Source organism: Vicugna pacos, chromosome 16 (assembly GCF_048564905.1).
Source record: "Vicugna pacos chromosome 16, VicPac4, whole genome shotgun sequence".
In the NCBI taxonomy this organism is placed as follows: Eukaryota; Metazoa; Chordata; class Mammalia; order Artiodactyla; family Camelidae; genus Vicugna; species Vicugna pacos.
In genome coordinates this window covers 37,212,596-37,234,294 of record NC_133002.1, presented here as the reverse complement: position 1 = coordinate 37,234,294, position 21,699 = coordinate 37,212,596, and the positions used below count along the sequence as shown (strand labels likewise).

Genomic DNA, 21,699 nt, shown 5'->3' with positions numbered 1-21,699 from the left:
GGCTGCGCCGTACTCGGACAGACAGGTGGGCGGGAAGGAGGAGTACGCCGGCTGGGCAAATCGAATAGTCTTTTTCCCGGTCGGCTGTCGGGTTTCTCTGCGGGGTCCTAATGCCTGAAAACCCTCAATGGAACTCCAGCGCCCCCTAGCTGCTGCGCAGCGTTCCCGACTCTACTCCCTCGACCCGAGGAGCGTTCAAGGCCTGATTTAGGGGAGCCGTCCTCCTCCTTCGGCACATCTCTAGCCTTCCAAGGGCGGCAGGGATCTTCTTTCCGCTCTGTCACTTAAAGGCAGGATAACCTACCCTTGTCACCTAAATTCTGGGCCACAGTTTTCCTAGTCTGTGCGTAGTCTATAGGGATAATTAATAATAGCCATCTTGTCGCCTCTTGACTTCTGAGGATCAGATAATCTGAGGTTTGTGAAAGTGTTTTGTAAACTGTAAATTGTGCTGTGCAAGTTTAAGGTGTTTATTAGTCATTACTCTTTCTCAGCTCTGATCTTATTTCCTCACATCCTGGAGGTGGAAATAGAAGCTTGTCGAAGTGTCTTTTCTGCAGGGTCTTACAGCTCACCAGCAATGGAGCAAACCCTCAGGCATTAATGAGCTCCTTATTGGACTCCTCCCTCATCCAAGTGTTGGGCCTCCACTTGCTGACGCTAAGAGCAGGGCCAGACTGACCCCAGGGCTTTCCACTACCACTCACGCCCTACCTTAATCCTTGGACTCTAGGCAGCTATCTGGGTAGAGGCTACTTCTCCCCTTCTAGCAGCCTGCCCCTTTGGCACAGCCTCAGGCAAGGGAAGGAAACTCGGGGCAGCACCACACCCATCGCTCTGGGCCTGACTCACTAAGACTTTGGGGGTAGGCCAAACATCTTTCAGGGGAGGGGTAAGAAGTAGAAGATAGGGTCTGGCCTCAAACCCCTATCTCCTATGTATTAGTTAGGGAGGGGGACCCCCACACATCTGCTCCCTTGCCCAGTGGCTTACTCTACTGTATTAGCCCAAGATTCCAGGGCACCGAGCTGGGTCTCCAGTCCCAGCTCTGCCTCTTTACCAGCTGAGACTTCAAACAATTCACTTGACCTCTGAGTCAAGTTTCCTCATCTGAAATGAATGGAAATAGAATAACAAGCAGGAGGGCACTGTAGTTAGAAGCATGGGCACTGGATTCAAATGATCTCGTTCCCAATCCGAGCTCCCCAACTTTGTATCTGTTTTTTTGGTGGTTATTCCATATTTTTCTTTCACTCATTAGTACAGTGGGATTTATCACATTGGGTTGTTGTGATATTTGTGTTATTTTATATAAAGCATTTTACAGTGTATCTGGCGCTTACCTAACCAATGAATGGCTGTTGGGAGAGCCTGGCTTAGGAGTTTGAGATTTTATGAGATACAGTTGTAGTTATTATGACTGCCCTTGGGGTAGTCCACTATTCACCCATACAATGGCGATAACGCCTCTTTTGTGAAAATGCTTTGTAAATTGCAAAGTACCATCAGAATGTTGGGATGGCTATTCTCATTTACCCAAAAACCTAAGAGCTCTTAACTGGTGTGGCACTGTAAAGCTGAGAGGCTACAAAAGGACAGGAAGTTTCTTCTCCCCTCTGTGTTGTGGCTACTAATATGCAACGAATACTCAAAAGGAGCTAAAGCTTCCTTAAAACTGTGCCAAGAGATTCAACCTGAATGCCATTCCCTGGTCTTATTTCCCCTTGCTGGTTGGTGCAAGGAGCACCCACAATGTCAAACTGTCTCCCCTTGGTCACCCTCATTTCCCCACTGAAAACTACTCTCCCTAGGGTGCTTTTCCAGACTCACCTAAGAATGGATGACTTCCCCACCAACTGCTTCACCCCACCTGCACCACACTCTTCACTCCGGACAGCATTTCTCTGGACCCTGTTTATATGCCCATGTAAAGAATACAAGCCTGGTGGTGGCCTGAGGACAGAGACTCTGTATCCACCCACATCCACCTTAGGTGTTCAGTATAGGCTCCTCTTGAAGACAAGGATGAAGTGACTAATGTGAGCCCTTCAATCTCTAGCCTGGGCCCTCCCTCCACAAAATATGTAACAGAACCTGAAGCTGCTGGGAATACTTATTTATTTGGCCTATTAACACCAAGATCTGCCAAAAAACAACTTCTAAACACAGGATAATAAAACTTGAACATTAACATTCTTCTTCAGTTTTGTGTAAGCTCTGCAGTACGGAAAATATACAAACTTCAAACAGCTGCAAAAATAGTGTCTTTGGGAGAAAATAGAGTTTCTACATTGATACAAGAAAAATAGGCATTTTTCTAATCCAACCCAGTCCTGGGGCAAGTGGAGGGTGAGAAGCTGCCATTTGCCACCCGAAGGAATGGCAGCTCTCCCTCTCCCCCACTACCCACCTGGGGCCGGGCAGCCTGGGCTGCTGCTTAAGACAATCTTAGGGTGAAAGCGAGATGAGAATGCCACTTGGGAAAACGCTTGGTTCCCCCTCTGCCAGCAGCTGGATTGGTCAAGTGTTATGGCCCTTCAGGGCTGCTTTGGTCAGCTCCTCCAGTGAGAGGGAGGCACGGGGACTGGGGCTGAGAGGGTTGGGGGTCTCTTCTTCTGTGACTGCGGCGGAGAGGGAAGGCAATCTGCGGTGTCCCCTCTCCTTCAATCACGGCCAGCTTGCTCCGTGATAAACCCAAGGGCCCTGTACCCAGTCCTTTGGATTCACACCCAGGGATGGGGGACCCCAGACCTTCCGGGTGAGTTTTCCACCAAGTGAGGGAGGTGGCAAGAACACAGGGGTGGCTTGTGAGCTGCCCAGCTGCTAGTGGAGAAGGCGGGTCCCCTCACATTTGGAGGGGCCGGTGTCCATGAGAAAGAGGACCCAGGGCTTTGACACAATAAATGAAAGTGCTCGAAGGCCGAGAGGGAAGGGCTCCTTCATCCCCCACCTCAGGGGACCTAGGGAGGGGCCTGCCACCAAGGCACTGGTCTCCGTGGTGAAGGGGTGGGGGTGGGGCCCTCAGACCACCAGGGAGCTCTGGAAAAGCACAGGCTCTTCTGACGGCGGGGTGCGCTGCCAGGGCTCGAATGGCAGTGAGGAGGCCTTGGAGGCCTCTGGGTCCTTCCGAGGCGGCGGCCTGGGGCTGGCCGGGGGGAGCGGGGACCCCGGACTTGAGGGGCAGTTACGGAAGATGAAGCCCATGCTGGGGAAGAGGGGCTTCATCAAGCTGACGGGGCAGAAGGCCGAGCCGGTCGGGTTGAAATGGACTTTGTTCTTGTCAGGACAGGAAGTCAGGAAGGCCCGGTCAGGACCTGGGGACCTGGAGGATGGAGAGAGAAACAGAGACATACGCATGTGCACACGCACATACACACAGAGAGAAACAGCTAGTGAGGAGGGACGAGAGGTGTCACCGCGTCAGGGGGGCAGGGCAGCTGGGTCTCTGTTCAAACAGGCGGATCGCTTGACCAAAAACCGACAGGCTGCTGAGCAACAACCAGTGTTTAGGCCCCTCAGCTCTCCATGTTTCAGAAATACAGCTAAACAACAGGAAATCTACTTTCGCTAGAAACAGGAGGAATTAAAGCTGGACAGGAAGAAGAACTTCCTGACGTGATTCTAGAAGGGGAGACTGAGAGATCTTTTAATTTGAGAGATTTTATCAGTGAACAGTGTTTGCGGGGTAGACCACCTGCCTGACAGCAGAGATCCAGGCAAAAGTGACTTTCTTAGACGTTGCATAGCTTAAAGCAGGGAGTCTCAGCCTTAGCACCACTGGCATTTTGGGCTGGATAATTCTCGGTTATCACACAGGGGCTATCCCGTCCAACGTAGGATGTTTAACAGCATCCCTGACCCCCACCCACTGTACGCCAGTAGCACAAAACTTCTCAAGTTGCGAAAACCAAAAATGTCTCCTGACATTGCCAAATGTCCCCTGGGGGAAAACTGTCCCCCAGTGAAATCTACTGGCCTCAAGAATCTAATTCTTGAGCAGATTTGAAAGGTGTGATTTTCAAAACCCTTGGTGAGAGGAAAGGACAGCAGCTAGACCTTATCAGGAGATCTGGATTCTAACTCACAATGTGGTCTTGGCCTGACCTGCCTCACCTTTAATGTGGAAAGAATCCCTGCCTTTCCAATCATGTAGGGAAAATGGAAGGATTAAAGGAGGTCAGGTCAGAGTGTTCTAGAGTAAGGAATCCTTGTGATAAAAAAAAGAAGACTGTCTGGCTGTGCTTTGGGGTGAAACGGTCCTGAGAAGCTGCTGCTTGTGAGGATTGCGGGTGAGAAGACACACGTGCAGGAAGACGTTCAGATGTATGTAGAGAAGAATGCTCTTCGTGTACAGCTTGATAGATCGATTGCATTTTAATTGTAGAATTCTAATCATTCCAAACCCAGGAAGAAGCGCGAGGCATGCAGAGGAGGGCTGAGCCTGGCACAGCGTGAGGGGTAGAAGAGGTGGAGGGAGGTGAGGGCCCGTGTGTGGGTGTGCTTGGAAGCCGGGGTCCCAGAGGGCTCTGCAGTGGCAAGGTGGCCTCTGACTGAGAAGGGCTTTCAAGCATCCGCCTTTAGGAAGGGGTGGGGAATGGCCAGAAGAGGGAGCGCTCTCGGTGTGTGCATGCACGTGTGGGGAAGGTGACCCTGAGGAGACCAAGTAACGCTCGAAGGACATGAGGGCAACCAGCATGACCCTGAATGGCTTGATTCCCTCCCTGGCATATCCAGGCTCTCTTCCAGGATTGGCAGCCAGTAAAGGGAAAATGTGGCAGAAGAACCACTTAGCACATGAACTTCACAGGAGGAAAGTTCGTACAATGAAGAGACCCCAAGGAGCTGAGAATTCCTACCCTAGGATATCTTAGAAAGTAACTGATGGCTCAGCACCTCTCTTAAAGGGTTAACATAGGGGCAGGAAGCTAGATGAGATGACTTGAAACCTCTTCTGGCCTGATGAGTCTACAAAAGAATCAAGTCAAGCAACAGCCTAATTTCAAGCAATTCCAGGTTGTAATTACACAACCATAATGTGGACTAGGGATGGTACAAGAGCCCAGAGTCTGCTTAAGGTACCAGATCTGGCCTCTTCCCTCCACACCACCCAGAGGACCAAGGGTTCCTGGAGAGCTGCCAGGCAACACTGATGGGAGCAACACCCTAGCGCCCATGGTTTTCTCCTAAGTCCCTCTCTGGGCTATGGATGTGCCTTCTGCTACTACCATGGGTTGTCCTCTCCCTTACCTGAGACACAGGTGGAGCCAGCAAGGCCCCAAACCCTGTCCAACTAGAACCCCACTCACACTCCGTAACTAAACCTTCTGACTGCCACCAAAACCACAGCTTCCACTGTGAATCTGCCCCAACAAATAAGAAGTTGGTGGGGGGAACCCAATGTGCTCTATTCTCAGCTCCTGCTCAGGGGACTGTGCGGCACTTGGAAAGTTTCGGCTCTTGATTCTCCCTGCTAATGGGAGGCAACTGTAGTAAAGAAATCAACTTCAGAGTGACTTCTGAATTGTCCAGACTGGTTTGGGAATATTCCACAGTCCCTACTTGCAAGGACTGGAAATTTCTGTCTAGGAGTTCATGACATTTGAACCACTACAGCTGCAGGGTGAGGAGATCTGACTCAGAAGCAGTGAGAAAGCTGTTCAGGCTCCCCCCGCCACTCCGGTGGGCATGAGACCCTCCTAAGCTCTGCCTGAAGAGAATCACTGGTATGTTCTCTCTCTCTGATTATGGTCTAGCAAATTCTCACACCTTCCCTGGGGTTGGAAAAAATAGAAGAAACAAAGGGTTTAGGTTTCAGATCTCTTTCCTTTCCAGCTGCTGCTGCGTTTGTGGCTGGCATGTGGGCAGAGAGCAGGTTTCTATGGAGATAATGATAAGCAGAGATTTAGGTGCTCAGAGGAGGTAATGTCAACAAGTTTGATCATGGAAAGACTGCAATACCGATAATCTACAGTTGACAACATCTCCAGGAAGAGAGAGTCCAAGACTGCGGAGGGGCCCATCGGATGGGACGACACAGGGCTCAGCCCGCATCCCTATCCCTCTATCGCATGCCCCGTCCGTCTGAGGTACTCACATGGCCTCTTCAAACACACGCACTCTCTCACAGCCTTCTGGGGGCTCCCGTTTGAAGACATAGCTGTGATTGGGCCGAGGGGAGGCGGCAAAGGCAAGGACTGGAGATGGACTGCCATCTTCAAGGAAGGTTGGGTGGCCTGGAGAGGAAGCTGCAAACAGAGCAAGGCTGAGTCCAGTGGAGCTGAAGGAAGGTCTCTGCCTTGCCCAGCTCAGGCCTTTGTGTAAAGGGGTGAGACCAGGGGACGCGACGCGCTGGGCAGTGGTTAAGCTAATCTGGGTTGTTTGTCTGCACTTTACCTGAAGACATCTTTGAGGTAGCTTTCAAAAATACAGATCTTGTCATTCAGGATAAAAAATACAGTTGAACTGATGGAAAAAATCAATCTTCCCAGGAGGTAGTTTACGATTGAAACTCCTAGTCTCAGAGTTAAAGGAATCCTAACGTCTGTGTCTCTGCCTCCTTCCAACAGGCACCGCCCTGCCTGCCAACATACCACAGCTTCTTCCTTTCCACAGCCTTGAAAATCTATCCCTTCTTCCAGGAAGAGCTCTTGTACTGACTCAGAGAAGCAATCTTTACTCAACCCCACTTGTGGGATAAAATTCCTCTCGCTTTCCACACAGTGAATGTACTTTGCCTAGGCTGCAAATATTGACTTTATCTGTTATTTATCTCACATTTACTCTTTATTATTCTAAGCTCTGTTTACCTCTGTATTGTTAGATCATGCCCTTGACCAGCCTACCTCGTGGAGTTGCCGTGAGGATCAAGTTAGGTGACACAGGCAACAGTGCGCTAGAATCTAAGGATCATTATTACTGGGAGAAGGGACTGTCTACTCCAGGGCACAGTCAAAAGTGAAGGTTTGGAGTCAGAAAGTTTGGGTTTTGATCTGGGTCAGACTGTGTGACCCTGGGCAAGGGACCACATTCTTTTATTGATAGATATAATCCCCTTGAGATGTACTGCTGGTAATGGGGACAGTGGACCCCTGAACAGGTACATGGGCTCCCCACTATGGCATGCTAAACCACAGCCAAAGAACGGGATGGGAGGGATTGCTTCTCTGTATTATGGCGAAGATTAAATAAAACTCTAAGTGCAGAAACTTTATAAATTATAAATCAGAATCTATATCAAGGACTAGAATAATGTATAGAATAAAGATGACTCATAAAGATATTCTAGTTGGTTAGTAAGTAAAAATGCCCAGCCAGAAACTAATGCGAGGTAGAGAAGGGCCCAGAGACGGCCCTGTGCCTCAGTCTCCCAGCTTACCTTTGTCGGTGGGGATGGACGCCAGTTCTTCGGCTGTGCCCCGCTGCTCCTCACGGCTGGTCTGGCCAGAAGGCTGGGGGGATGCCAGGGGCATGGAGGGAGAGCTGGCAAGGTTTCCAGGCTCCAGGAGGAGGAGGGGGTGATCACAGCTGCTGCTCTGGGGGGGAGCTGGGGCGCGGTGCCCGTCTGGGATTTCAAGGATCTGCCGGGGAATAATGTGGGTCTCAGCTCTCAAGCCTGTCTCTTCAGGCCGGCAGGGCTGTGGTGACCCTCAGGGTCCTCTATTCACAACACACAGTGACAGCAGGACACCATTTCCTCACGTCACTGATTTCCCCCACGACCCTCAATCTTAGAGACACCTCCTTCTGTTTCTCCTGGAGCACTTCGTTCTTTTGACTTTATGATGACATATTAATTTTATGGTTTCATCACGTGTCACCCCCGCCAGGCTCTAAGTGTGCAAGGACCTCCTGTGTGTCAGGCTCTGGGAACACAAAGGTGAGTGACACATAGGGCATGAGAGGGGGCAAACCACCAGGACACTGCAGCGGCTGCAGGCTCCTGCAGGATGGGCATGCAGACTCTTATTCTGTATTAAACACACCCCTCTCCTTTTTAACATTCAGTGGTACTTGTATCCACAGCTCACCAACCTGTGTGCGCATGTAAAATCCTACATATACACATATTAAAAATCAACTAGCAAGTAAATCATAAACTGAGGAGTGTGTCCATTAGAATTATATTAATACTGCCCAAATGGCATTCCCCGATTGTCCTGTGTCAGTACGGCAATGTGCCTGAGACTGCAGAAAGGGGAACGAATAATTCTGCCTGAGAGTGGGGTCGGGGAGAAGGCCGCACACAGGCAACTGGGCGTGAAGGGTGAACGAGTGTCACCAGGTAGAGAGATGGGGGGAAAGGAAGTGGTGACACAGGCTCAGCTGGGTGACAGTGACAGTGATGAGTACACTGGGACGGCTGAGCTGGTGCTCTGGCTGAAGCGTGATGCCAGTCCCTTCCTCCCAGCTGGAGCCCTCCTCTCTGCAGGCCTCTGCATCTTCTCACCACCGCAAAGCCTTCCCCAACTAGGCCCCCATCTCTGCTGTTCTTGTGGTTCAGTCCGTTTGAAGTTGTGTTCCTCCCACAGGGTGTTGGTCGCATGCTGCTCTGTTGATGTCTGCACAGCCTGTGAGCCCCCAGGCAGCCAGAGTCCCACCTCCCCGTGTCCAGACTCAGCAGGATGCTGCCGGTCCATGCATGCAGGGTGCGGCCCCCACTCACCCGCAGCAGCTCCTCTTCACCCTGCTCCTTCACAAACACCTCCTCCAGCTCTTGGTTGAGCCCTTCCAGGCTCCGGTGCAGGCAGGGGCTAAGTCGCAGGACAGGGGACCCTGAGGGGAAGCTGGGCGGGGATGCCTGAAGAGGAGGCAAATGAAGCCATCACTGAACCCCCTAAGTTCCCCTACAGTTACCAGTTCTGACGGGGTCGGGAGGAAGTAGGTGGGTACAGTCACGTCTACCCAGCAGAACCAAGTGAGTAAAGGAGAATCTGGGGACAGTTACCGATTGCAATAGGTCCGTCCATGGGGTTTTCTCCATATGGTAGACCTTTGAGAGGCCTACAGTGTGCTTTTAGAGTCTGCACCATTGCCTGAATTATACAGAGGGTGGGGATGGAGGAGAGAGAACTTCAGAACAGCAAGGAGCCCTTCCCAATGTCACTCAGCAAGTCCAAGTTTGCACTAAAACTTCACCTGGAACCATATGGCCACTGGGCATGCAGTGTAGTAGGGCTCAGAGGACCCGCCCTGGAGGATGACAAAGGGGAGAAGGCTGGGGGAGAAAACGTACCCTCAGTGCTCCCCGCACAGCATGGTCCCCTTGCACTGGGGAGCCCCGCTCCTTCTCTTTCCCACTGCGGCTCAGCTTTGTCCTCTGCAGCTGCTGCTTCAACTTGGTAATCTGGTGGCCAGGAGAGGGGAAGAGGACAGGCGGGTGAAGCAAAGGAAGGACACTGGGTCTCCTCTCCCAGGCGTAGCCAGAAGCCCATACATAAAAGGAAGATGTAGCGGAGGGAATAACTTAGTGGTAGAGAGCATGCTTAGCATGCACAAGGTCCTGGGTTTAATCCCCAGCACCTTCATTAAATAAAATAAAATAAATAAATAAATAAATAAGTACACCTAATTATCTCCCCACAAAAAACAAAACAAATTTTAAAAATGAGAAATAAAAGTTACATGGAAGTTCATCTTCCACCTCAAAATGCCTCAGTGGTGTTCAAAACTGTGATGACAGGTTCATCGGGCAAGCTGGATACCATATTAGCTAGATGATTTGATTTTTTTTGGAATCACCATGTAGTCCACAGATGGCTCAGGTTCCAAAAAATTAAAAATACGCAATACTGAAATCATTTCTGTCTTTCACAGATTCCAAAGGCATGGACTACTCCTCTATTAATAGAAATGGGAAATGATGTGTTTGAGTTCACTCCTCAAAACACATTCACAGCTATCTCAAAGGCCCTGGGACCAGGAAGGATGGAAGATTTCCCCCCATTTTAAAGTAGACGGCAGTGGGCAGGGAGCAGCCTCTCGAGAAGGAACATCAGATTTGGTCCCAACTTCACATCCTGAAACAATTAGGGATTATCATCAACAATTGTGAATGTTCTCCCTGTCACATTTGGAATTCTGGACCTACTTGCCCTTAGTGTAAATAACTTGTTCACTCTGATCATCACAAATTTTAAATACTTTGTATGTCCCACTAGCATTAACTATTTCACATTCTCTCTCTGTTCTTGCAACCAAGAGGGCAGGAGCTACTCCCCTGTAAAGGGTAACTCCCAGAGAGCTGGCCCTCCCCTGGGCTGCCACACAGCATGCCAGGCAAAGAAGGGTTGGGAGCCCTGGAATCCAGTCTATGGCTTTCTCTACTCACCCCCAACCACTGGAGCCCTCGTGAGAGGGAGGGAGGGCTGGGAAAAAAGTGTTTGGGAACACATCACTATTTTTCTTTTCTTTTAAAAATAAGGTTGGATGCGGGGGGAGGGTATAGATCAGTGGTAGAATACATGCTGAGCGTGCACGAGGTCCTGGGTTCAATCCCCAGTACTTTCATTTAAAGAAAAATTTTTTAAATAAATAAATTAACCTACCTACCTACCCCACCACCACCACCCAAAAAAATAAGACTGGATGAATACTTAAGTAGTAAGTGAGGTTAGGGGCTTCCAATTCCCAGAAACTCACTCTCTGTCCTTCTCCAGTCTCTGAACCGCTTATCTGGATCCAACCACAAAGTGACATGAGAACAATGGCCGCTCCCACCCTGTGCTTGGCTGCTGGAGGGCACCAGCAGTCACTAGTTGAACCCTGCCTGCAGGAGGGTCTGGGCTCCTAAGGACAGAGCACCAGGAGGCTGGGAGGTAGCTACGAAGGTGCCATGTCATTAGGAAGAGGCTAGATCGAGGCGGGTGGACTGGAAATCTGAGTCCGCTTTGGAGTAGATGCATCCACGGTGCTGGGGGCAGACAAGAGGCAGCTACCCTGGCCAGCGAGACAAAGGGGGCAGTTACCTCTTTTCGGTGGTCTGTGCTGCCCCAGGACGCTGAGCGCTTGTGTGTACCGGAGCTGGCCCGCTCGCCTTCAAGCTCTTGCCAGGACAGGGGGGTCTGCAGAGAGAGAAACCCCGTGAGACAGAGAAGCTTCTCGGGAAGACCATGGGGAAGCAGACGCACCATTTCCTGAACAGAGGTGGCGGCTCTCTGATGTCTTCTCTCACTTGCTCATCAACTGCCCGGACCCTGCCAGCATCCTTTATTCTTTCAGGCTTCTCTACCTGCACGGCCTCCGTCCTAAGCCACACCCTCCAGGGAACTTTCCCTGATGAGCCAATCAGGCCGACCTGCTCTTTCCTCTCTTCCGACTTTCACACACAGATTACAGCCCCAGCTATTCCAAGTGCTTCTCCCCAGTAGTGAGGATTAGTAGTGTCATTGTCCCTCCCTATACCAACTGGCTCCAAAAGAACACAGGCTCAGGGAACCAGCTGCATCCTTGATTCTCTCCTCATCTAAATGCCCAGCACAGGCCCAGGTTCCTAGGAACCTAACAAAAGCAAGTTACCAGACGGGACTCCCTTCGGGAATCATTAACTGGTAAAACAGGAAAAAGCTCCACAGAGATCCCCGCTCTCCATCCTCCCCACAGCAGGAGGCTTCTGTGTGGGGCAGTGCCTCAAGCTTGTTCCACCATTTTCCTCTGTGTGTAAGTGTGGGGGCCTCCTGAAGTCCCCCTGAATATAGAGAGGGGACATTTTCAGAAAGGAGGGAGCCAGAATTCTAAACTCAGCCTTGACTCCTGACCCCTCTTGGCTTTATCACAGCTCTTTCTCCTGGGCCCTGCTCCGACCCCTTGTGAGAATAAGCCTCTCGGTCAGCCAGCCTCCCTCCCTTGCTGCACAGAAGACAAACGATCCAAGATGGAGGCAGGGGGAGTTGTAGACCCACTTCCTGAGCCCCCACTGGACGGAGGAAGCTGTTGGCTCTAGGCATGAGGCAGAGGAGGACAAGATTCCGCTCCCCCCCCCAACCTTCCCTACTTCCATTCCAAGGGAGGGGCCCAAGGGGGAAGGCTCCAGTGGAACCAGTTCCCCTCTAACTTCTCTGCACAAGCTGCCAAAACCATGAGGGCCTGGGAACCATCTCCTCCAACAAATCTGCTGACCTCCCCCGAGAGGTTGTTGCAAACAGAAAAGGGGGAGGAAAGGAGGGAAAAAGCCCAACAACTCACCACCCAACAGCTGTGAAGAAGAGTGTGGTGGGGGCAGTCCAAGCGGGGCTGTGGGAGCAGGCTGCCTTGTGTGACAGCTGCCGTGCAGAGGGGCTGCGGGGGCCGAGCCTCCCTGCCTCTTCCTTCTCCCAGCCGCCCACCCATCAGGACCTTCTACTAGGCTGTGCAACCAGCCAGGGTGAGACAATGGCCTCTTCCCTGGGGCCAGCACCCCAAGGGAGACCCTCCAGCAATGTGTCCCCTACTATTCTTTCTTTAGGAAAAAGGCGGGCAACACATCCTCAGGCCCCCACCTCAAAGCCCTCGAGGTGGAGCTGGCTCTAACAGTCCTTGGAACCACGCAGCTGGTCTACTTCCTAATGTCCACATCTCTCTAAACCAGGGTGTTGGCAGACCGAGCCTTCAAGAAGGCTGCTGCAGCTACTGAAAAGAGAGGAGAAAGTTTACCTCTCCCATCGCTCCCCCAGCCCAGCAGATGCACAAATGCTCCTCTCCTCCCAGGGCTCCAAAGCTAAACCTGTAGATTTCTAGGGTCTGCTCATCAAAGCTCTGAGTCCCACACAAGCTTGTTGTCCCTGGAAAGGTGGCAGAGGCTGCAGAGGAGGGATGATAAAGGCGAAGGTCTTGATGCCCGCTTCCCCTCCTCTGGAAAGACCCCGCACTCACAGGTGGGTAGGGGGAGGTAGCCACATTCAAGCTGCCACCGCTTCAACTGACATCTCTTGCAAACTCTTCAACTGCCTTCTTTCTTCTGAGATATGTGAGGGAGCAGAAGGAGAAATGGAGGCTAGCGCTGGAGGTTAGAAGGATGTGACAGTTCATGGCAGCGAGGATCATCTCCTCTCTCAGGCCAACTTACCTCACCTCAGTCTGCTCGGTGGCATCTCCTAGCAGCTACTGCCTACTCTCTAAACTGTGCTACTAAGGCCGTGCCTCAACACCTGGCCCTGACCACAGACATCACCATCTTTCCCCCCATCCCCTGGGCTCTCCATCCTTGGCTCTCAGTCCTACAGGTAAATCTAGCGCCCTCTCCTTTTTCTTTCCTTATCCCTTGGCCTCAAAGCCTGGTCTCCTCATCCAAGATGGCTTGCCCCACCAGCTTTTCCCACCCTTCCCATCAGGGAGCCCTTCCTAACCTGTCCACCTCTGGCAGCCTGCTGCTTCACTCTGCATCTCTGTTCAGAGGGATTCAGGATATATATATGTCATTTATGCGCTCAGCAGAGAGTTACTGGGTGCAGGCTGGGCGTCAGGCACTGTTCAGGTGGTGGGGACACAGTAGTGCATAAAAATGGCAAAAATCGTCATCCCCTTTGGAGTTTACATTCTAGTGGAGACACAGTTTAAAGAGTGGAAAGTACTAAGAGAAAAATACAGCCATAAAGGGGAACAGGAATGCTGGACCAGGGAACATGATTTTGAATGTCAGGGAAGTCCTCAGAGAAAAGGTAACTTCTGATAAAAACACAAAGGTGATGAAGAGTGAGCCATGGTGATACTGGAAATAAGAGTGACCCAGATGGAAGGAATAGCAAGTGCAAAGGCCCTGAGGCAGAAGCAAGTCTGGTGTGTCTGAGGATAAGGAGGCCAGTGCTGTTGGGCCAGAGTGAGCAAGAGGCACAGTAGTAGGAGCGGAGCTCAGTAGGTGTGATAGATTGAAAATGGCCCCCTAAAGAAATCAGGTCCTAGTCCCTGGACCCTGTCAATGTTACCTTATGTGGTAAAGTTTTTGCAGATGAGATTAAGTTAAGGATCTTGAGATGGGAAGATTATCCTGGATTATCCTGATAGGCCCTAAATGTCATTACAAGTGTCCTTATGAGAGAGGGACAGATTAGACACTCAGAGAAGATAAGGCAGTGTGACCACAGAGGCAGAGATTGGGGAGATGTGGCCACAAGCCAAGGAATGCTGGCAGCCACCAGAAGCTGGAAGCTGTAAGGAATGGGTCTCCCAGAGAGCCTCCAGAGAGATGACAGCCCTGCCAGCACCTTGATCTTGGCCCAGTGAAATGGAATTCAGACTTCTGGCCTCCAGAACTATGACAGAAAAAATTTCTGTTGTTTTAAGCCACTAAGTTTGAGGTAATTTGTTGTATCAGCCTCAGGAACCTAATACAGTAGGTTATCCTGTATCTGAAGCTGTTTCCATGATGGCCTTGAGCATCCTTCAGGCAGGCACGTGCACATGTGTGGGCTCTGGCCCCTCCAGCTGAACTGGGAGCATCAGGGGTGGGGACCGTGCACTGCCCCTTACTTCCAGTGCCCCTGGGTAGCAGGTCCCTCCTCCTGGAGGTCTGGACCAAGGTCTACTTGGAGCACAGAAAAGTTACAGCTAAGAAAGGCCACTCTTCAAAGAGTGATTCAAGCCATGCCGCACGACAGCACCGTAAGTAATCGTCCCAGAAGGTCCCCTGGAAGCAGGATAAAGCTTGAGCTCTGTGGGCCAGTCATGTTTGTCAAAGGGACCCACATACTGGAACAGATTTATTTTAACACCCTGGACCAGGGGGAGTAGCTGAGGGAGAAGCAGGGCTACTTACTAGCCATGAGTGGTGTCGGCCAACTAAGCAGATGATGCTGGAATTATGCAAAACTGGATGTAGGTTAGACCAAGGAAGCTTTGCCTGGGATTCTGAAATCCCAGAGCAACATGTGGGATAACTGGGTGGGGACGGAGGACTGCTTTCCAAAGAGCAGCCTGATAGAAGAAGGCAGGTGTGAGATAGAGCCAAAACCCCTCCAAACTGGAACCTGCTTCTCTGCCCCACTCCCTCCACCCAACTATGTTTCTATCCGGATTCTGAGGTGGGACGAGTCCTGGTCCAAGCTGTCTCCAGTGACCTTGGCCGGGCTCTGGGAACATAACCCAGTGTACCTACACAGACATGCAGAGCAGCATGGTGCCTGGCCTAGTGCAGATGGCCAATAACTACGTGTTGAACTGAAATTCATCAGGGAATCAGCCCCTTGGGACCCAGCCAGACAAAGAGGCAGGAAAGGCTCTGAGGGTGGTCTGCCGGCCAGCGCCGAGGACTCTGGCTGCAGGTGGCCTAGGCCACCATCTCTGGCCCTACGGTGACTGTGCAACCCTCAGATTTCCCATCACGGACCCATTTTTAAATAGTCTGTGCTGTTGTCAAACCATATACTGAACAACTAGCCCTGCTCACCCATGGCGCTGAGCCCAGGCCCCCATGCCTACAAAGAAAGGTGGGCAGACTGAGTCGTGTGTCATCACCAAATGTGGAGACCCTGGACTGGGAAAAGGAGGAGGATGGTATACAGGCAGGGAAAGTCACAGAAAGGGAAATCTTCCCCAAAAAACCATGCCACCTCTGCCTCTGGCCTTCAGGGTACTCCCTAAGGTTTGTCAAGAATTTAAACTAATTTTTTTCTGAAGAGTAAGCTAGCAAAAGACAGTCAATCATAAAAGCATCCCCACCTCACCTGGGGCACATAGAGGACCCGGGGTAGAGATGAGCAGATTGGGGGCCCAGGCAGAGCCGGTACACAGGGTCCCATCTGTCTGCAGGATGAGAACATGAGTGGGGGATCTTGGCTCCAACAGTCATTCCAGCTGTGGTGAGACCACTTCCTCCCTCCAGCAGAGTGCGAGAAGACTCCCAGCAAGAAGGGGGGTGGGGGTGACCGCACCCTTGCGTGTGCTGCCATCACCCGCCCTGGCCCAGGCCCAGGCCCAGCACCAGGAGGGGCCAGCCCAAAGCACTTGAAGGCCAGCTGCCTGACTAGCTGACCTTGGGGGAAGGCAGTCCAGAGAAGGTAAAGCACATTCCGAGTGACCCATACAGTCCTGACAAAGTCCTCCGACCCACAAAGAAACCCCTAGATGATGCAGACTCCATGCAAGAGCCCTCCTGGTTCTCCCTGACCGACCCCTTGGCATCCAGCTCCCGCTGCACCCACACCCTTCCTCACCCCAACCCAGCTGACCCCTGGGAGACCTGGTCATCCCTCTCCCATTGTGCATCCTGGCTCAGAACACGCAGCAGCTCCAAGGAACCCCTTCCCCAGTTACCACATTCACACCCCTCCTCCTCCTACTTAGAAAAACGTATTTCCCAAGTAAGATCCACCCACCTCTCTTCCTCACCTGCCTCAAATATTTGGGTGAGCCAGCTCTCCACGTCAGACTGCTTCAGTTGCCGAGGAAATACCTGTGCTCTCCTCTGTGTCCACCTAAGAGCTTGAGACACAGCTAAGCCCAGGGAGGGAACACTGGGACTGCTGGCAACCTGCTATATTTGAGAATGTAGAGCTTCAACCTCCATCTTCTGCCTTGTGAGAAGTCTTAAGGAGGCAGCATGCCTGGCTGTCTGAAAGGCAGATGTTCTGACATGAACTTGCCAGGCTCTGGCTGGCTCTACAGGGTTCGGAGAGGGGAGCTGAGCTGCTCAGCCTGCATCATAACTCTGGCGGCCATCCTCAGTGCAAGTCCTGCCCCCGGGAGTGCCAGGGCTGATGAGGCCCCCAGACACACACTCTGGTGCTGGCTTGGGGCGGGGGGGTGGGGGCTGGGGGTACAATTAAGAGAGCGGGAGTGAGGGCCTGCCAGATGTGGTGGACAGACTGACTACACTGGTGTGGCTAGAAGAGAAAGCGCAAAAGGGAAGGTAGGGATGAGAACAGCTCCCTCAAGCTCAAAGGAATTAGGGAAAGGTGCCGGCATCATCTATTTTTAGCAACTTAAAAGCTTTCAAGGACTCTGGTAGATTCCCACCTCCCTACCTTACCTCTAACCTTCTCCACACTTCTTGGTATATCCCCAGTAAAACCTCTCCCTCATCTCCAGTCCTTTCTGGGTGATGTGGCCATGCTCAGTAGGGAAGGAGCACCAATTACTTAGGGAGATGTCAGGAGAGCCTCAGGTCCTCCTGGCGTAATCCCAGTGCTAAAGAAGGTTGCTTGTGCCCGGCCAGGGTGCTCAAGCAGGAATTTGAATGGAGCCCAAAACCTAGAAGCAGAAAATTCCCAGGAGGCCAGGAATGAAAGATGGGCAGGGTACATACTTGGGTTTGGATGCCTACGTTGATCAGAATGCTCCCACCTCCTGACTGCGGCCACAATATTGACAGGTTGCTAAGAGTTCCTCGAGGGCTGGAGCCCATCCCAGGGAAAAGAGGAAAGCTGCACAGCTCGGCCTTGCCAGACCCACAGAGGCGCATCGCTGACCTCTGTCTTGCTGTGGCAAGAAGCCCAGACTTGTTATATAAAAGATCTGGCCTGCAGCTGGAGCCTGAGCAAAAACACACAGCCTAGAGCCCGTGCCTCTAAATCCGGCCAGGGAACATCTGAGGCCAACTCTGCCTTGAGTTGACAAAGAATGCTATCTGAGGAGTGGGATGGAGGCTTCCTAGAAGGCTGGGAGCAGGAAATGACAGAGACGGGGCTAGGTGGGCTGCATGGAAGCCAGCCGTTTGACAAAGGAGGGTGCAATCATGAGCTTACACACTCAAAGCAACCTCAAGTCCTGCTCCTCCAGGAAGCCCTCTGTGACTAGATACGTTATTTGGACTAAATATTCCTTTCCAAAGAGAAAGGGGTATGTGCTCCAGGCCTGGGAGGGAGAAACATAACCTATCCTACTTGCCCTTTGCAGACGATACAGGGAACAACAGTGTCCATGGCTCCCAGGAAGCAGGCCTACTCTGCTCCCTGGACTCTGCTCTCCCTTCACCATCTGCTCATAGATCTAGAGTGCCGTCAGCTTTAACTGCAGCAAACTCCTGCTGGTCCAAGGTGGTGTATTCTTCTGAGAATTCCCCTCCTGGAAACTGGGCCGGACGTTTGGCCCCATCTTATCCCTTGGCTCTCCGCTTGCTGGCCTTCACAGAACTGGCATCCAGACTCACCAAGGCCAAATCTTGTTCTCATTTCCTGGTTCTTCACTCCAACATGCCAAGAACAGTACTGGGCACTCAAATATTCACCAATAACATTCGAAAAGGGATCTCATTTTTAAAATAAATAAAAGAAAGGGACCGATGCGATGTGCTCAGCACAGGAAGGCGGGGGAAGTGAGCGCACAAAACCCATTCCCATTTGGCCGGCCCCCTCCCATCAGGCGGAGCGGGCTTGCTCCAGCGGCGTGCAAAGGAAGAGTGCAGGGCCCAGCATCCTCCAGGATGCAGGCCTGCCTCTGAGCCCGTGTTCTCCCCACCCTGTTTCCTCTTTCCTGAGAACAACTCATTTGTTCTGAGGTTGAACAGGAATGGGTTTAAACTACATCAAAAGGGAGAAGATTTGACTCTTAAAAACTTAACTGCTAATAATGTTGAAGTCCTGAATCAGAGTAACAAATATCTTTGTATAATTTCACATAGGAGATGACTTCTTGCTCAGGCTAGCACTACCTCATTCCAAAACTGACCAATGGCCTGGATGATCTGCGGAGATTCTGTGCAACTTTAGGATTCTTAATGAAAAGACTGCTGTGAAGAAAAATACTGAAAGAGGAGGCCTGGGCACCAGGGGACTCAGACGGGTTCACTGAAATCCCTGACTGGGCTGCTGACCAGGAATCAACGCTCCATTATCTAGAACCTTCCACTCTATTGCTCCAGTGGGCTCTATCCTGACTCAACACACTTTCTGGTCACCTCTTTCAGTTGTCTGGGGCAATACAAACTCCACTGAATGTTGGCCCATTTAATTTTAGCACGGTAAATCTCATTTTTAAAACCTAGAATAAATTCTAAAATCAACTCTTGCTTACCCACACATGAATACTCGAAGGCAAACTGACAAACCCAGGTGGAATGCAAACTCACTTTCAGGGAAGTTTACAAAGAGAACCAAGCTGGTAAACATGAGATGATGAAAAGTTACTTGGTGAGTATGGACAGCCAAAACCCGGAACAAGTCATGTCCATGACTGCGAGTTGGTGAGTAGATCAAAGGCCTCCTCAGTCAGCCCACTGCCCCATCCTTACCCCTTATCCCATTAGTGGAGAGCTTCATTACCTGGGTGGCCTTGTCATTGGTACAGCAGGTGAAGGTCCCATCAGCATCTCGTGGCCACTGGCCCAGAAGGTAGGAGCTGAGGATGGTGTCCAGGGAGAATGTACGTCGGACCTGGGGTGGCTGAGGCCTACACACTGGCTTTTCTGGGGCCACGGAACATGGGACGCTGGCTGGAAGAGAGCACAGCCCGCACACCTGGACATCAGCACAGAGGAAGGAGATGTGGTAACCAACCTTCTCTCGTAGAAGTCTTGCCGGACTGCCACGTCTTCACTTCTACCTACCTCTCTCCTAAAAGAATCGGAAGCAGCCCATGAAAGCACATACACTCTGATGAAAGCTTCCGTGACTTAACCAGCTGGCCTTGTCACGGGAAACAATTTACACCATTTTACTTTGGACAAGGAGTGACTTTACACGTCCTCTTTGTCTTGTTCCTAATGGATAACCAACTGTGAACTCCTAGGTCTCTGAATTAAGTTTCCTGAGACTAGACTGTTTCCCATCATTAAAGAGGTCACTCGAAGTGGACAAAAACCAATTTTTCCTCCATCTTTTATCTCCTGCCCTTCTTCCTCTGTCCAGCAGAACACAAATTCACTGCACTGCATAAATTCAACCCAGCTAACTGAAGGACTCTTTAAACTTCCTCCAGGACAGGTTAACTTTAGGGAACCAAGGTGACTGAGACAGAGAGAATGATGGAACTAATTTCAGCTATTCAAGATGGAGGAAAACACCCAAGTCTTTGGTTCTGTCTCTGACAAAAATAAAGCAATTATAAATCCACACATTTTGTCTTTATTTTGGTTAAAGCTTTCTGGGAGAAGGTAAAAGTTGAAACCCCTGATAAAATGTAAGGGTTCTGGAATCATCTGTAAGTTTCAATCGTCTGCGTTGACCATGTTTTCCACAGCCACGTTCAAAACACTCTACTATCTTAAGCTCTGTAAGGCTCGTTCCTTTAAACACAGCAAAACGCCTTCACATCTGTACTAATCTCTTGATAATTCATGGTGCATTAAGCACAGCAAAAGGAACTGAGGATGGTAGATATAAATAAACTTGAAGAGCTTTATATTAAAAAGACACTAACAGGTTGGCAGTTCCTCAAAAAGTTAAATATAGAATGACCATACAATCCAGCAATTCCGCTTCTAGGTATATGTACAAAAGAAGTGAAAGGAGGGTCTCAAAAAGGGATTATTCGTACACCCAGGTTCACAGCAGCACTATTCACAATAGCCAAGAGGTAGAAACAACCCAAGTGTTCATCGACAGATGAATGAAACGGATAAAGAAAATGTGGTCTATACATACAATGGAGTATTAGTCCCAAAAAGGAATGAAATTCTGATACATGCTACAACATGGATGAAACTTCAAAACATTATGTGAAATAAAACTGACACAAAAGAACAAATATTGTATGATTCCACTTACATGAAGTACCTGGAATAGGCAAATTCATAGGGACAAGAAGTAGAGCAGAGGTTACTAGGAGCTTAGGGGGAGAAGGGAATGGGGAGTTATTGTTTAATGGACACAGACTTTCCGCTTGGGATGAGGAAAATGTTCTGGAAATGGATGGTGGTGATGGCTACAAAGCATCGTGACAATATATTTAATGCCACTGAATCATAAACTTAAAATGGTTAAATGGTCAATTTTACGTTATGTGTATTTACCATGATTAACAAAAAAGAAACACCAACAATACGGACCTACATTCTCCAAATTGATTTAAATTTTTACACACAATTTTGACATAATTGTAATCAACATGAAATGTACATGATGTTCTGCTTTGTTCTTCCCATTTCCAAGTGTCAACAATCTACATATTTGTCATTTTTACAGACTACATAATATTCCACCAGGTTGATATATAGGAGTTTGCTTATCCACTCCCATATTATTGGACATTTGAGAGGTTCTCCCCTCACAGTTTGGTATCATAAATTTTACTGCATGGACAACTTTTAGTCTCGGTTTTTATCCAGTTCCTAACATATCTGTTAGTCATTTCCCTCAGCCATCACATAATATGTGCTCACATAATACAAATTAAAAATGACATAATTACAAAAGTAGGAAGTGTGAATTGTGGAAAAGTCAAGAAACACAAAACAACAGCAAAAAGAAACTTTAAATCTCAACACCCAGAGATAATCATTGGTAATACTGCGAGATATCCTGGTGGGCCTCATCTTCTGCATGTGTGCATGTGTATGCTTTAAAATTTAAAAAGTGGGATCATATGGTACATACCATTTTGCAATGAGTTTTCACCTTATATCATAAACACCTTTCCAAATCAATATATGTTGACCTGCAATACATCCTTTTAAATCTTAACACCCTTAAAACTCCTCAAAGGCTCTCTTTCAAAGATGGTACTCAAAGGCCTCATGTTCTGCTCCCACTTAACCTTTCCTTTACACTTCACTCCTCTTCAAGATCTCTTCGTCCTGGACAAACTACACTACGCATCATTTCCCACCCTTCTCTCAGGCCTTCCCCCTTCTGAGGT

General features: G+C 50.1%; 1 protein-coding gene across 2 annotated transcripts in view; it reads right to left on the bottom strand.

Annotated features, from left to right (window-relative positions):
* Positions 1-2,101: 2,101 nt before the first annotated feature.
* The window catches only part of FAM117A (family with sequence similarity 117 member A), a 41,605-nt gene continuing 22,007 nt past the window's right edge, over positions 2,102-21,699 (bottom strand). For both annotated transcript variants that reach the window (XM_072938900.1, XM_072938901.1), the window contains exons 2-8: positions 19,167-19,336; positions 10,965-11,060; positions 9,233-9,343; positions 8,663-8,797; positions 7,376-7,577; positions 6,095-6,245; positions 2,102-3,322 (exon numbers count right to left, since the gene is read on the bottom strand). In XM_072938900.1, the coding sequence (XP_072795001.1) occupies positions 3,022-3,322; positions 6,095-6,245; positions 7,376-7,577; positions 8,663-8,797; positions 9,233-9,343; positions 10,965-11,060; positions 19,167-19,336 (1,166 nt within the window). In that variant the 3' untranslated portion in view covers positions 2,102-3,021. The remainder of the gene's footprint in view (positions 3,323-6,094; positions 6,246-7,375; positions 7,578-8,662; positions 8,798-9,232; positions 9,344-10,964; positions 11,061-19,166; positions 19,337-21,699) is intronic.